At 41.2% G+C, this 14,030-nt stretch overlaps 1 protein-coding gene across 14 annotated transcripts in view; it reads left to right on the top strand.

The window, feature by feature from the left end:
- LOC140188015 (cold-inducible RNA-binding protein-like) overlaps positions 1–14,030 on the top strand; it is a 33,729-nt gene that overhangs the window by 7,207 nt on the left and 12,492 nt on the right. For 7 of the 14 annotated variants that reach the window (XM_072243894.1, XM_072243897.1, XM_072243893.1 and 4 more), the window contains 6 exons: positions 3,415–3,524; positions 4,031–4,137; positions 5,460–5,601; positions 6,245–6,326; positions 6,462–6,517; positions 9,754–9,822. In XM_072243894.1, the coding sequence (XP_072099995.1) occupies positions 3,425–3,524; positions 4,031–4,137; positions 5,460–5,601; positions 6,245–6,326; positions 6,462–6,516 (486 nt within the window). In that variant the 5' untranslated portion in view covers positions 3,415–3,424 and the 3' untranslated portion in view covers position 6,517; positions 9,754–9,822. Of the gene's footprint in view, positions 1–2,749; positions 2,831–2,860; positions 3,151–3,414; positions 3,525–4,030; positions 4,138–5,459; positions 5,602–6,244; positions 6,327–6,461; positions 6,518–7,336; positions 9,326–9,753; positions 9,823–14,030 lie in introns of those variants that run through there. The other 7 variants (XM_072243898.1, XM_072243903.1, XM_072243900.1 and 4 more) reach the window with 5 other exon arrangements.

Raw genomic sequence — 14,030 nt, forward strand, 5'->3', positions numbered from 1 at the left:
AACTCCATCCTCTCATATTGGTGTGGCGCTCTCATCTTGAATTCTTCATTATTTGGGAGGGGGAGGAGAGGATGTTTCTCCCTACCCTGTTATTTATACCTGTCAGGTCTTCCCTTTAGCCTCTGCTATTCCAAAGAAAACCCAAGCTTGTCAATATCTCCAAGTAGCTCGTGCCCTCTAGTCCAGATAGTCTGTGCATCCAAAGGCTTGACATCCTTTACTGTATTGGGTGATTAGAATTGCCTCCAATACTCCATAGTGCCCCTAACCCACTTGATAGAACTGCAACACCACTTCCACATTGTTACGCATGATGCCTCAAACTAGTAAACTGATCCTAACTTTGTTACTGAGATTGCACGAAGGTGAAGCTGGTGATTGACATTTCTATCCATGGTTCTGTTAGTAGCATTTTAATTAATACTTCTCAGAAAGCCCTGCATTCAAAGTAAATTTATTATCAAAGTATGCTGATGTCACCATATATTATGCTGAGATGTATTTTACATACAAAGAAATTTCAAAAGAATAAGAAAGTGCACACAGATTGGCAATGTGTACAGAAAGGCATAACAGTAAAAAAAAATAGTTGGAGGATTGGGAAGCTTGAACAGAAGGAAAGTAAGTTGTAAAGATGGAATGACGAGAAGGAAGGTGCTTGGGAAACTGAAAGGTATGAAAGTGGATAAATACGCCCTCAGGGTTCTGAAAGAGGTGGCTGAAGAGATTGTGAAGGCATTAATAATTATCTTGGTAAGATTATCTGGCATTAGTAAGAATCAATAGATTATGGCATGCTTTTGAGGGCTAAAAATTGCAAATGCTACTCTTCAAGAAGGGAGAGAGGCAGAAGGAAATTATAGGCCAGCTAATCTAACCTCAATGGTTTGGAAGATGTTGCAGTCTATTGTTAAAGGATGTGGTTTAAGGATACCTGGAGGGACATGATAAAATATGAAGATAGCGTAGTTTCCTTAAAGGAAATTTTTGCCTGACAAACCTGTTGGAATTTGAGAACTAACAAGTTTGGATAGACAAAGGAGATTCTGTGGATATTGTCTTTAGATTTTCAGAAGGTCTTCGACAAGGTGCATGTGAGGCTGCTTAACAGTATGGTATTGCAGGAAAGAAGCTAGCAAGGAAAGACCATTGGCTGATTGACAAAGTGGGAATAAATGGAGCCTTTGGCGGTCTTGACTACTGTGTTCCAATGGAAAAACTTAATTTTGTTATGTCAGTGAATTGGATGGCAGAGTTGATGGTTTTGTGACTAAGTCTGAGGATGATATGAATATAGACGGTGGTGAGGAAGCAGGAAGGCTACAGAAGGGTTTAGACAATAGAATGGGCAAAGAAATGGCAGATGGAATAGTGTCCTGAAGTATGGTAGAAGAAATAAAAAGGTAGACTATTTTCTAAAATCGGAGATGCAAAGATACTAGAGAGACCTCGTGTAGGATTCCCTGAAGGTTAATTTACAGGTTGAGTTGGTGAGCAAGGCAAATGCAATGCGTTCATTTCGAGAGACCTAGAATGTATAAGCAAGGATGTAATATTGAAGGCACAGGTAAGGCCTCACTTGGGAGTATTGTGAGCTGTTTTGGGCTCTTCATGGATGCGCTGATATTGGACAGAGAAAGTTAACGAGAATGTTTGAATGAAAGGGCTACCATATGAGGATGGTTCTGGGCTTGTACTCAACAGAATTCAAAAGAATGGGGGTGGGGGAGAAACTCATTGAAACCAATCGATTATTGCAAGACCTCGATGGAGCGGATGTGGAGAGGATATTTCCTATGGCGAGGGCACAGCTTCAGAATAGAGGGACGGCCGTTTAGAACGGAAATGTGGAATTCAGCCAGAGAATGGTGAATCTGCAAATCGTCACAGTTGGCTGTGGAGGCCAAGTCATTGGGTATATTTAAGGCAGAGGTTGACACATTCTTGATTAGTCAGGGCATTAAGGGTTATGGGGAGAAGGCAAAAGATTGGAGCCGAGAAGGAAATGAATCAGTCATGATTAAATGGCGGAGCAGATTTGATGGACCAAATAGCCTAAATCTCCTCCTAATCTTATGGTTTTAAGACTGCAAATACAAAAAAAACTGAACATTGAGAACACTAGTTGTAACATCCTTCCGTGAATGCATAGATTGTAGAATCAGTGAGGTGAGGGAAGTTCTACACGTGCTTCAGGAGCTTGATTGTTGATAATACCTGTTCCTGAACTCGGTGGTGTGGGACCTAAGGCTCCAATATTTCCTTCCCAATGCCAGCAGTGAGAAGAGATAGCCGTAGGCTGGGGTGGGTTGGGGGTGATGATGATAAATGCTGCTTTCTCTTGGCAGCGCTCCTTTGTAGCAACGGTGGGATTAGCTTTCCTTGTAATAGACTAGGCTTTTCCATTGTTCGTAAACTCTTCCATTCACGGGCATTAGTGTTTCCATATCAAGCCGTGCGTTGCATTCGAGGTCAAATCGTGATAAATTTGTTAATTTGTTGCATTTAACCCAACATGGTTGCCACCATTACTACATATACATGTCCCACCTGCAATAGAGCTTGTGGGTCCAGGATAGGACTGTGTAGTCATCAAAGATCTCACCGTTAAAGGAGTGGACGTCGTCGACGGAACAACCGAAGAAGAACCCGACACGTTTAGATAAATCCCGGTCGTTGTGCCTGCCACTTTGCTGACCGAACGAAGAACGTGGTGGGGTGGGAGGGGGATTGGAGCCTGCGCAGTGCACTGGGGGAGGGGTGGGTGAGTGCCTACAAATACCAGTCGGGGTCGCTCCTATTTCCGAGCGACGGTGGTGTACATTTTGTCGTAAGTGTCCGTGGTGTTGTGCTGTAACTACGTTTTCCTTTGCTGCTTTCACGCCATTCTCTTCGGCGCAAGTTTCATTTGTGTGGTTTTTATTTTCCTCTTGAGTCGGGGATGATTGTTCAACCTGCTGCTGGGGGATGAGGCCTTTTCATCCGGGGGTCAAGACCGGGTTTGCAGCGCCCTTTCTGAAACCAAGCGCTGCCTTTGGAAAATTGTTCTGCCTTTTGTTTCGGTCCGGGATAAAAGAGCGCTGCGGAATCTGCACCCATTTACCGTTAATCGGACTTAACTGCCCTTCTGGTTTATTGTAAATCCGCAAGGTGAAGATCTCGAAGAATAAAGGGGGAGGGGGGGAGGATTTCGTTTGGGAGGGGACGTGAGGGCGATTTCCTTGTGAGAGGGGGATAAATGCCCCCTTGTCGGGATGGAACCGGGCGGGTGGGCGCCGGTCTGCGGCGGAGACCCGGATCCTGCCGCAGTGCGGCGAGCGCTCGGCGGGGGCGGGGAATGGACGTTCGCCGAGCTCCCATGCAACCGAAATTCAGCCACCACTCTTCCCCCTCCACCACCCCCACCCCCGGTAGGTGAAGTAGGATGTCGGACGAAGGAAAGCTCTTCATCGGTGGTCTCAACTTCGACACGAACGAGCAGTCATTGGAATCAGTCTTCTCCAAATATGGACAGATATCTGAAGGTTGGTATGCGCCGTCGTCTCTAAATATAATCGGTATGTGTTAACAATGCATTTATATATTATACCTGTTTGTCCTAGCTGAATTATTGACGTGGACGTGTGGCGCTGGGTTTTAAGAATAGTGATTACGGTATTTACTATATTTTGTTCCATCATATTTCGCGGCCTGACCTTGAAATTCAGCACTTTAATTCTCTTACACATAACTAGTGCGATGGATTTTTCTTGGATGGCTGTATTTAGAAATTGTATGGGCAGCAGTATATATCGTGGGGAGGCTTGTTTAGAAGCTAGGGCCCATAATAGCCTGAAGGAGTCCTGAATTTTACTTCTTTCAATTACGCATGAAACATTATTGCAGGGGAATAAACTGGAGTAGGTTTTCTATTTCAGCTTACAACTATTAAATGTTTCTGTTTTATAACAGGTTATAAAAGTTTTTTGTTTCTTGTTGGTCGTGAGGCGGCCTCTGTTAACTTGAATCGTTTTTCGCTTATCTGCTTTAGTTATTGTAATTAAAGATCGGGAGACGCAAAGATCAAGGGGTTTTGGTTTCGTCACCTTTGAGAATCCCGACGATGCAAAGGATGCTATGTTAGCCATGAATGGAAAGGTAAAATGTATACTTTGTACATTTGTTGATATTATGTATAATATTTTTTAAATTTGTTGCATTTATGAGTATCTACCTTGGCTGAATAGTTTTGTTCATACATTCCTGTGAGATACTGTTCTTTCCATTCATACTATTCCTCCATTATTTACTTTTCTTCCTATTCCTCTTACTTTCCTTTCCTATTGAATTCCATCATCAGCAGCCTTTGCCTCCACCTATCACCACCCAGTTTCTGTCTTTCTCTCCACCTTTCCATCCTCCACCTGACTCCAACTGCCTATCAACCCCTCTTCACCTGGTTCCACCTATCTACTCTTGCTCCACTATCATGGTAGATGAATTGGAAATGTTGACTGTCTCTTTGTGGATGCTACCAAACCTACTGCGTTCTAGCAGCACCTCCTTTATTTTGCCCCAGATTCCAGGTCGGTGGTCCCTTGTGTCGCCTCGCCTTTGAGGTGATTTGAATGAGATAAAAGAGCGATATTTTCCTCTTTAACCAAGAATTTATATAATTGTTTTTGATGTTTGAACTTGTGTAGGACAAATTGAAACTTGTACATTTGGACTCCAATCACGTGGAGGATTCTTTGAATTTCATTTCCTCTGTAACAGTTTCTAAATCTTTATGATATTTTTGCCAGTTTTTTCCCTCATCTGTCATCTTAATAAATGCTTTGTTTATTTTTAAACAGTATTTCCCGTGGTTTCCTGGCCTGAATCTAATTGACCATTCTCCGCAAATTTGTTTTAATTCAGGTCATGTTCCCTGTGCTGTGTACTGCATGAATTCCCTCTGCAGCCAATCAGCATTCTTGTTGATGAGCAGAACTTGTCTCGCGCTTTTTCTCTCATTACTTTCTCCAATTCTGCATTCCTCTTGAAACAGCCTTGCCTGTGCATCAGTCCAGTTCAAGACTGGCTGCTGTATCTACAGCTCTTTGGGACCCAAGTTCTGGAATTCCATACTTGCTATCATCTTTGCCCAAATTTTTGCTCGCCTTTCTATTTTCTCTCCATTTGATTAAAGGGCAGTTATTTTTCTTGTACATCCCATGAAACCACTGGGACATTCTAGTTAATATTTTTACTGAAAATGAAATTCAAATTAGCTGCTTCACTTATAATGGAGTCCACACTTCAATAGAAGTTCAAGATTGGGCACAATTTAATTCACAGGAACATGCTATAGAATCTGATTTTTCAACTGCTCTTACAGAATGTACAGGAAATTTATGAAAACTATACAAGTTGAAACTCCCCTTTGTATTTAACAATAAGACTATTGGTCAAACAATAACATTCTTCAACGATTCCAGTCTATCGATGGGCGTCAGGTTAGAGTCGATCAAGCTGGAAAGTCTTCTGGAGACCGTTCCCGAGGTTACAGAGGTGGAAATTCAAGCAGTCGTGGATTTTTCCGTGGTGGGTCTGGACGTAGAGCACGTGGATTTTCTAGAGGTATGTAACTTGATTGATTGAAAATAATTATCCTCTTTAAGTTTCCAGTTATGAAGGTTAAGTAAGTTGATTCTATTTGATTACCATTGATTTCTGCTGACTTTATACAACATTAAACTGACTGCACCCGGAGAAACCAGTGGCCACTGAAAGTTTCTAGTATGGTTTTATTTAATGTGTTCTCTTTGCCTAGAATATGCAAATGTGCATCACAGCCCTTTGTCCCACAATGTCAAATTAATATAAATCACTTCTGCCTGCTCCTGATCCATAGTTGTCTATTCTCTGCATAGATCATGTGCTTATTTGAAAGCCTATTAAACACCACTATTGTATCTACTGCCACAATCGTGAATGAGAGTGTATTCTAGGGACTCATCACTATCTGAAAAACTTAACCCTACACATCCCCTTTAAACTTCCCCTCTAAACTTCCCCTCTCACCTTAAATCTATGCTTGTTAGTGTTTAATATTTCTACCCTTAGATAGTCAGAATCTTTTTCTATGCTTCTCTTAGTTTTCTAAACCTCTATCAGGTCTTTGGTGCTCCAGAGTAAACAATCAAAGTTTGTCCACCCTCTATAGCTCTTGTTCCCAAACAATAATTGCTAAAACATCCTTGTACTTTGTATTCGTACTCAGGTGGCGGAGACAGAGGATATGTTGCACGCTATGATTCAAGAAGTGGTTACTCGGGATCAAGGGACTATTATAACAGAGATAGGTAAAACCGCTTATCATTTATTTGCATATATTCTATTCGCGTTTAGATAATTTTTGTCATCAGTGATGTGATCTGTGAAAGTTGTTATCATTGAGTGATCTGCGAAACACTACAGGAATGTTTGTTTGTCCCCAGGAGTCAAGGGAGCTATGGCGGTGGTGGCTCTTACAGGGATAGCTATGACAGTTAAGGTAGGTGCTATTAAAAATTGAAATGAACTTTTAGGCTGGGGTTGCCATTATAATGTTCTGATTAGATGTAGTTATCTTAATTTTAGGGGAAAAATGTAACGTGAAAAGCCATTAATTAGTTAACCTGCATGTGAATAGCACCCCAAAATGTTTTGGATTATTAACTATAACCTGATTACTGAATACTTGAAAAAAATAATTACATTACTGCACTGCATCATTGATAGCTCCTATTAAACTAGTCAACAGTGCATCTGTAAGGGCAAGAAAGATCTACTGATGATATGTTCTGGGCTTGAAGGTCTGTTGGGTCTCGGGGAATGAACCATTTCTTGGCCAGTAATATCATCCTTGCTACCAAGTTCCATAGGTAAACTGCAGCAGTGCACAATTTACAAAATGATCACAAATTTTAAATCTTGGGCTATTTACCTTTCCTCTAGTTGTTGCATGTGATTCATTTTGGATAGCGAAAAGGATTTGCCCACAGGTTTATGCACTCCATTTGGCACCCAACTGTTGAACCAAAATCAAAGAAGCAGCAGTGTATTCTAAATTTTTGAAAAGGGGCAGGTTCATTATCCAACTAAATTTATCAAAAAAACTTAACCAGTTCCCTGCTTATAATCCCCCTGTGTGATTGCATTGACACTGACATGGGAATGCAAATGTTTTCATTGTTCTGTTGTGCCTCATAAGTCTACTGTACAACAAAAGTGCTAAACTATGATCATCAGTCCATACCACTAATCTAAGAGTAGGAAAGGAAGCTATGATTACTGTTGCAGTCTTTAAATTGTACCTGCTTCTTGTTCTCAGCTACACACAACGAATAAATAAATCTTCTTGACTCAAGATCGTCCTTCCTATGGCTGTATTTATAAAGATTTTCGGAGCTCCGTGGAATCGTATTGTGTACTTGTATCCTCATACCTTGTAGAATTTCAGTTTGGCCTTGTTAATCACAGCCTGACAGCTTCTGGCATGAGGATGCACACTAAGGGTTGTCTCAGTAATTTTAGAATTAAACAATCTAACAAACCTAGAATTCTCAGGCACTTGGCAAAACTTATTTTTTAGTAGTATTCCCAGGTTTTAAGTTCAGATCAGTTTCTTTATTTTATGTTAACGTTACTCAAATGCTTCGCAGAAGTTTAGTTATTTCCGAATTGAAGTTGTGGAGTTGACTGGAATTTCACTGGGGGAAGAAATGCAAAAGGGGGTTAACTGTGTTCTCAGTCTATTTTTATGGTAAGCAAACTGATGTTTTATAGAAGCTGAACAAGCTGTGGTCTTTAATTAAAAATAAAGGCTTTCATAGCCACTTATTCTTGTAAAAGCTGTCATTTGAAAAGTTCCTTTAGTGTAGCAAGGTAGGAAACCAACATGGAAACAGAAGATATTTGTCTGCCACTTAAACTGCTGAAGATAAATGGCTTTGTTTTTAACGTAATTGGACATCTGTGCATCTTTCAGAAAAGTTCTGTACACTGTAAACAACGTCAGCCTTGTTCCAGATTCTTCCAAAATTAAATGAAGTTCTGAGCACTGTATCTTTATAAGATGGACATGTACTGGATGAGAAATATTTGGAAATGGCTTTTTATGTTGTATGTTCAAGTGGTTTAGAGTTGACTTTTTTTGTACTGGAAATGGGCTTCACGAAGCCTCATTAAAAGAAATATCTGACTCATAATGCTGACTTTCCTGTAGTTGGATTTTTGGGGGATGGGATAAAATAGAAGTCTAGGAAGGGATTAACTGTACTGCACTCTGTAGTGGGGAAAAGCAGTGGGTGAAGAGCCATCTTGGAACCAAATGGTGACGGGTGAGTGTTAAAAAGACCCAAGAGTCAGCAGTAGAGATAAATATCACTGTTTAATTGTAGATGAACATTAACTGCATTATCCCACTTAACCTTGACAATTAAAATATGAATAGATTTCCTGTGAAGTTATTCTAGATGCACAGTCTCACCGTTACTGTAAACTGTCAAAGTATCAGTGCAGTGTTAAGTTTATCCACACTGAAATCTCTTTACAATAAGTTGAAGGAAAACTAATGAAATACGTACTGATTATTTATCTTCCTCCCATGCCTGGCATGCACAAGATCACTACCAATTCTGATACTTATATTTAGGATGGCGCTGTGAATGATTATTCTGAACTTTTAGTCTTGAGCTTCTATTTTTTTTTTTCTAATGCATATAAACACCTAAGCAGATTTGTGGTGCTGCACTCTTATGTGCGTTTTGGAAAAGGATAAATTCTGAAGTAGAGCCTTCCTGTGCACTGCTACTAAATTGGAATAAAAATTATTTTTAATACCGTATGACAAATTTCAGAAAGAAATCTCTTTTGAAGGGCCTGTTACTTTGTGTTCCTCAAAAGCCGGTGGCTTTGCAACAATATTGAGAGCCAAGGGCTAATTGAAAACAAAATGTAAAGTTTCTATCTAAAACTAATATCTATAAAGTGATAAAAATAGTACCAGGAGCTGAAAGGTCTAGAATTAGTTATCAGAAATGCTGGGATAAATGTTATAATAGTTTAAAAAAAAAACACTGCTGCTATAATAATTTAAAAACAAAATTGGGCACATCTAAATTTTGTGCAGTCATCTTGTTCAGGAAGGTGTTCCAAGTCCATTAAAGATCTTTATAACAATTCACAACTTCTAAGGATCTTTGCTAGCATTTGGAAAGAAATGGCTTTGGAGAACGAAGTGCTGTACCACCTTCAATGAAACCTGAGATGAAAACAGTACATGGCTAAGTGCAAATGTGGATATAGCCCTAGATTTGAGGTAACTCATTTTACTCTCATGGGCAGTTTACATTGAGTTCATTCAAAACAATTCTGAAATGATATGCTTGCAAACTTTCATTTATTTCTTGGAATAGTTGTTAGAAAAATCCAACTCTTAAAATTGAGCACCACAGCAAGCCTTATAATGCTTCATTTCTTGATGCTCTGTTCATTAAGTGCTTACGATATTCTATATCAAAGGGAGCAATCTAAAATATTGCTCCCTTGTGGGAGGGAGTGGCGGGTTAAGAAATTGAATGTTATACTGTTTCCTTAAATAGGATTTGATTTGCTAGTGACTTTGAGAAAATGGTTTATTGAAAATTGTAATTACCATGTTAACATAATCGTATCCTTGCCCTCAAAGTTTGTATGTTAACCAAATTACTCCATATGTCCAAATTTAATTTTTTTTTCATGTTGCAGAATGAAATGGATGACTTCAAGTGAATAATGTTGGTAATGGTCCAGTGACAGAAGATGAATACCTATGTGGTATGGCTTTACATTTATCAATAAAATTGCTGTAACTATAGCTGGCCATTTTTTTTTTGTGGTTAAAAGGTAAAGTCTTCTGTACCCCAATGCAAGAAGCATCAGGAACAAAGGTGATGAACTGACGGCTTGGATGCATACATGGAATTATGATGTAGTGGCCATTACAGAGACCTGGCTGGCACCAGGGCAGGAATGGATTCTCAATATTCCTGGATTTCAGTGTTTTAAAAGGGATAGAGAGGGGGGAGAAAGGGGAGGAGGGGTGGCATTACTGGTCAAGGATACTATTACAGCTACAGAAAGGGTGGGTACTGTAGCAGGATCCTCTTTTGAGTCAGTATGGGTGGAAGTCAGGAACAGGAAGGGAGCAGTTACTCTATTGGGGGTATTCTATAGGTCCCCTGGTAGCAGCAGAGATACAGAGGAGCAGATTGGGAGGCAGATTTTGGAAAGGTGCAAAAATAACAGGGTTGTTATCGTGGGTGACTTTAACTTCCCTAATATTGATTGGCACCTGATTAGTTCCAAGGGTTTAGATGGGGCAGAGTTTAAGTGTGTCCAGGATGGATTCCTGTCACAGTATGTTTACAGGCCAACTAGGGGGAATGTCATACTAGATCTAGTACTAGGTAATGAACTCGGTCAGGTCACAGATCTCTCAGTGGGTGAGCATCTGGGGGACAGTGACCACGGCTCCCTGGCCTTTAGCATTATCATGCAAAAGGATAGAATCGGAGAGAACAGGAAAATTTTTAATTGGGGAAGGGCAAATTATGAGGCTATATGGCTAGAACTTGTGGGTGTGAATTGGGATGATGTTTTTGCAGGGAAAAGTACTATGGACATGTGGTCAATGTTTAGAGATCTCTTGCGAGATGTTAGGGATAAATTTGTCCCGGTGAGGAAGATAAAGAATGGTAGGGTGAAGGAACCATGGGCGACAAGTGAGGTGGAAAATCTAGTCAGGTGGAAGAAGGCAGCAAACATGAGGTTTAGGAAGTAAGGATCAGATGGGTCTTTTGAGGAATATAGGGAAGTAAGAAAGGAGCTTAAGGGGCTGAGAAGAGCAAGAAGGGGGCATGAGAAGGCCTTGGCGAGCAGGGTAAAGGAAAACCCCAAGGCATTCTTCAATTATGTGAAGTACAAAAGGATGACAGGAGTGAAGGTAGGACCGATCAGAGATAAAGGTGGGAAGATGTGCCTAGAGGCTGTGGAAGTGAGCGAGGTCGTCAATGAATACTTTTCTTTGGTGTTCACCAATGAGAGGAAACTTGATGACGGTGAGGACAGTATGAGTGAGGTTGATGTTCTGGAGCATGTTGATATTAAGGGAGAGGAGGTGTTGGAGTTGTTAAAATATATTAGGACGGATAAGTCCCCAGGGCCTGACGGAATATTCCCCTGGCTGCTCCATGAGGCGAGGGAAGAGATTGCCGAGCCTCTGGCTAGGATCTTTACTTCCTCGTTGTCCACGGGAATGGTACCAGAGGATTGGAGGGAGGCAAATGTTGTCCCCGTGTTCAAAAAAGGTAGTAGGGATAGTCTGGGTAATTATAGACCAGTGAGCCTTATGCCTGTGGTGGGAAAGCTGTTGGAAAAGCTTCTTAGAGATAGGATCCATGGGCACTTAGAGAATCATGGTCTGATCAGGGACAGTCAGAATGGCTTTGTGAAGGGCAGATCGTGTCTAACAAGCCTGATAGAGTTCTTTGAGGAGGTGACCAGGCATATAGATGAGGGTAGTGCAGTGGATGTGGTCTATATGGATTTTAGTAAGGCATTTGACAAGGTTCCACATGGTAGGCTTATTCAGAAAGTCAGAAGGCATGGGATCCAGGGAAGTTTGGCCAGGTGGATTCAGAATTGGCTTGCCTGCAGAAGGCAGAGGGTCGTGGTGGAGGGAGTACATTCAGACTGGAGGGTTGTGACTAGTGGTGTCCCACAAGGATCTGTTCTGGGACCTCTACTTTTTGTGATTTTTATTAACGACCTGGATGTGGGGGTAGAAGGGTGTGTTGGTAAGTTTGCAGACGACACAAAGGTTGGTGGTGTTGTAGATAGTGTAGAGGATTGTTGAAGATTGCAAAGAGACATTGATAGGATGCAGAAGTGGGCTGAGAAGTGGCAGATGGAGTTCAACCCGGAGAAGTGTGAGGTGGTACACTTTGGAAGGACAAACTCCAAGGCAGAGTACAAAGTAAATGGCAGGATACTTGGTAGTGTGAGGAGCAGAGGGATCTAAGGGTACATGTCCACAGATCCCTGAAAGTTGCCTCACAGTTAGATAGAGTAGCTAAGAAAGCTTATGGGGTGTTCGCTTTCATAAGTCGAGGGATAGAGTTTAACAGGTAATGATGCAGCTCCATAAAACTCTGGTTAGGCCACACTTGGAGTACTTTGTCCAGTTCTGGTCACCTCACTATAGGAAGGATGTGGAAGCATTGGAAAGGGTGTAGAGTAGATTTACCAGGATGCTGCCTGGTTTAGAAAGCATGCATTATGATCAGAGATTAAGGGAGCTAGGGCTTCTCTCTTTGGAGAGAAGGAGGATGAGAGGAGACATGATAGAGATGTATAAGATAATAAGAGGAATAGATAGAGTGGATAGCCAGCGCCTCTTCCCCAGGGCACCACGGCTCAATACAAGAGGACATGGCTTTAAGATAACGGGTGGGAAGATCAGGGGGATATTAGAGGAAGGTTTTTTACTCAGAGAGTGGTTGGTGCATGGAATGCACTGCTTGAGTCAGTGGTGGAGGCAGATACACTAGTGAAGTTTAAGAGACTACTAGATAGGTATATGGAGAAATTTAAGCTGGGGGGTTGTATGGGAGGCAGGGTTTGAGGGTTGGCACAACATTGTGGGCCGAAGGGCCTGTAATGTGCTGTACTATTCTATGTTCTATGTACCATTGCATCAGGTATATAAAAGTAAAGCTGTGAGATACCAGAGAAGACCTCCGTTGGTCAGGATCAACCATGGATACTGCGTCCTGGTTACCTAGATACACAAGCCAAGGCAGCGCAATACGGAGAGCAAGCTGTTGCCCGTGTAGTCCCCCCTCTCCACGCATCCGATGAACCCAAAGGAAGGGCAGAGATTGGTGCCAGTAGCATTGCAGGAGTTGCCAATCAATGTTCAACTCGATATAGGGCTGCCTGAGGGACTCCAGCTCCCGATTTGGATAGGGTGGGAGGGATATTGAGGGCTATTGCCTGGGTGCAGGTGGATGGGACTAGGCAGATTAATGGTTCAGCATTGACTAGATGGGCCAGAGAATCTGTTTCTGTGCTATTGTGTTCTATGATTGAAAGTGAGTCATATCTGCATGTAATGGTACATCATATTAAAGCAGAGGGGGCTGATGTGAAACTTGTGATGAGAGACTGATTAATTCTTAGGACAAGCATTCTGTCCATAAAATTGCAAAAACCAAAGAATTTTTAATGGCATAGAGGGAGACTGATAGACCTGAGTTAAGTGGTTAAATATATATAAAAAAAAGTGGTGCAATCTATATATGCAATCCCATTCCCCTTTCTCTAGAGCCTTTCCTTGCATTCCCTTCCACTCCCTATGTATCTTTTACCCATTACATTGAACCTGTTTTCAGCCCCATCTTTTAATGGAATCTGCTTCCTTACATTGGCTTAGCTATATCCATTATGATCTCTCACACTTCTGTCAAATGTCTTCTCAACTACTTTTGCTCAAGAACCATCCTAGATTTTCCAGTTGAACCTTCAGCTGAAAGCCTGGGTCTTTGTTAAGTTAATGTTTTCACTCTGAAAAATTGGCCTAGCTAATGTCTTATTAATGTTCAACGGAACCGCACTGCTTTTGAATTCGTGCCTGCATATAAACTCCAAAATAGTATGTCTTACTGATCACACTCCCAATGAAAGATCTGCAACTTCAAAAGATTTATGCACATATCCAGAAGATATTGGTCAGAATTTTATCTTCCTAGGTATACTCATATTAAATTGAAAGTCTGCTGGAATTTTATATTAAGAAAAAGAGGAGCTGGTGATCAGGGTTGAAAGAAAGAGCATGTATTAGTGTCTTCATCCTGTGAAGAACTGGAGTATTCATAATATTGTGTAGATATCTATGTGAAGGAAATAATTTATGGATATTCCCTGCAGGAAGTTTAGATATAATGGTTGGATTTGACCCTGAGACCGAGAAATTCAAAATGAAA

This window comes from Mobula birostris, chromosome 26 (genome assembly GCF_030028105.1).
Source record: "Mobula birostris isolate sMobBir1 chromosome 26, sMobBir1.hap1, whole genome shotgun sequence".
Classification (NCBI taxonomy): domain Eukaryota; kingdom Metazoa; phylum Chordata; class Chondrichthyes; order Myliobatiformes; family Myliobatidae; genus Mobula; species Mobula birostris.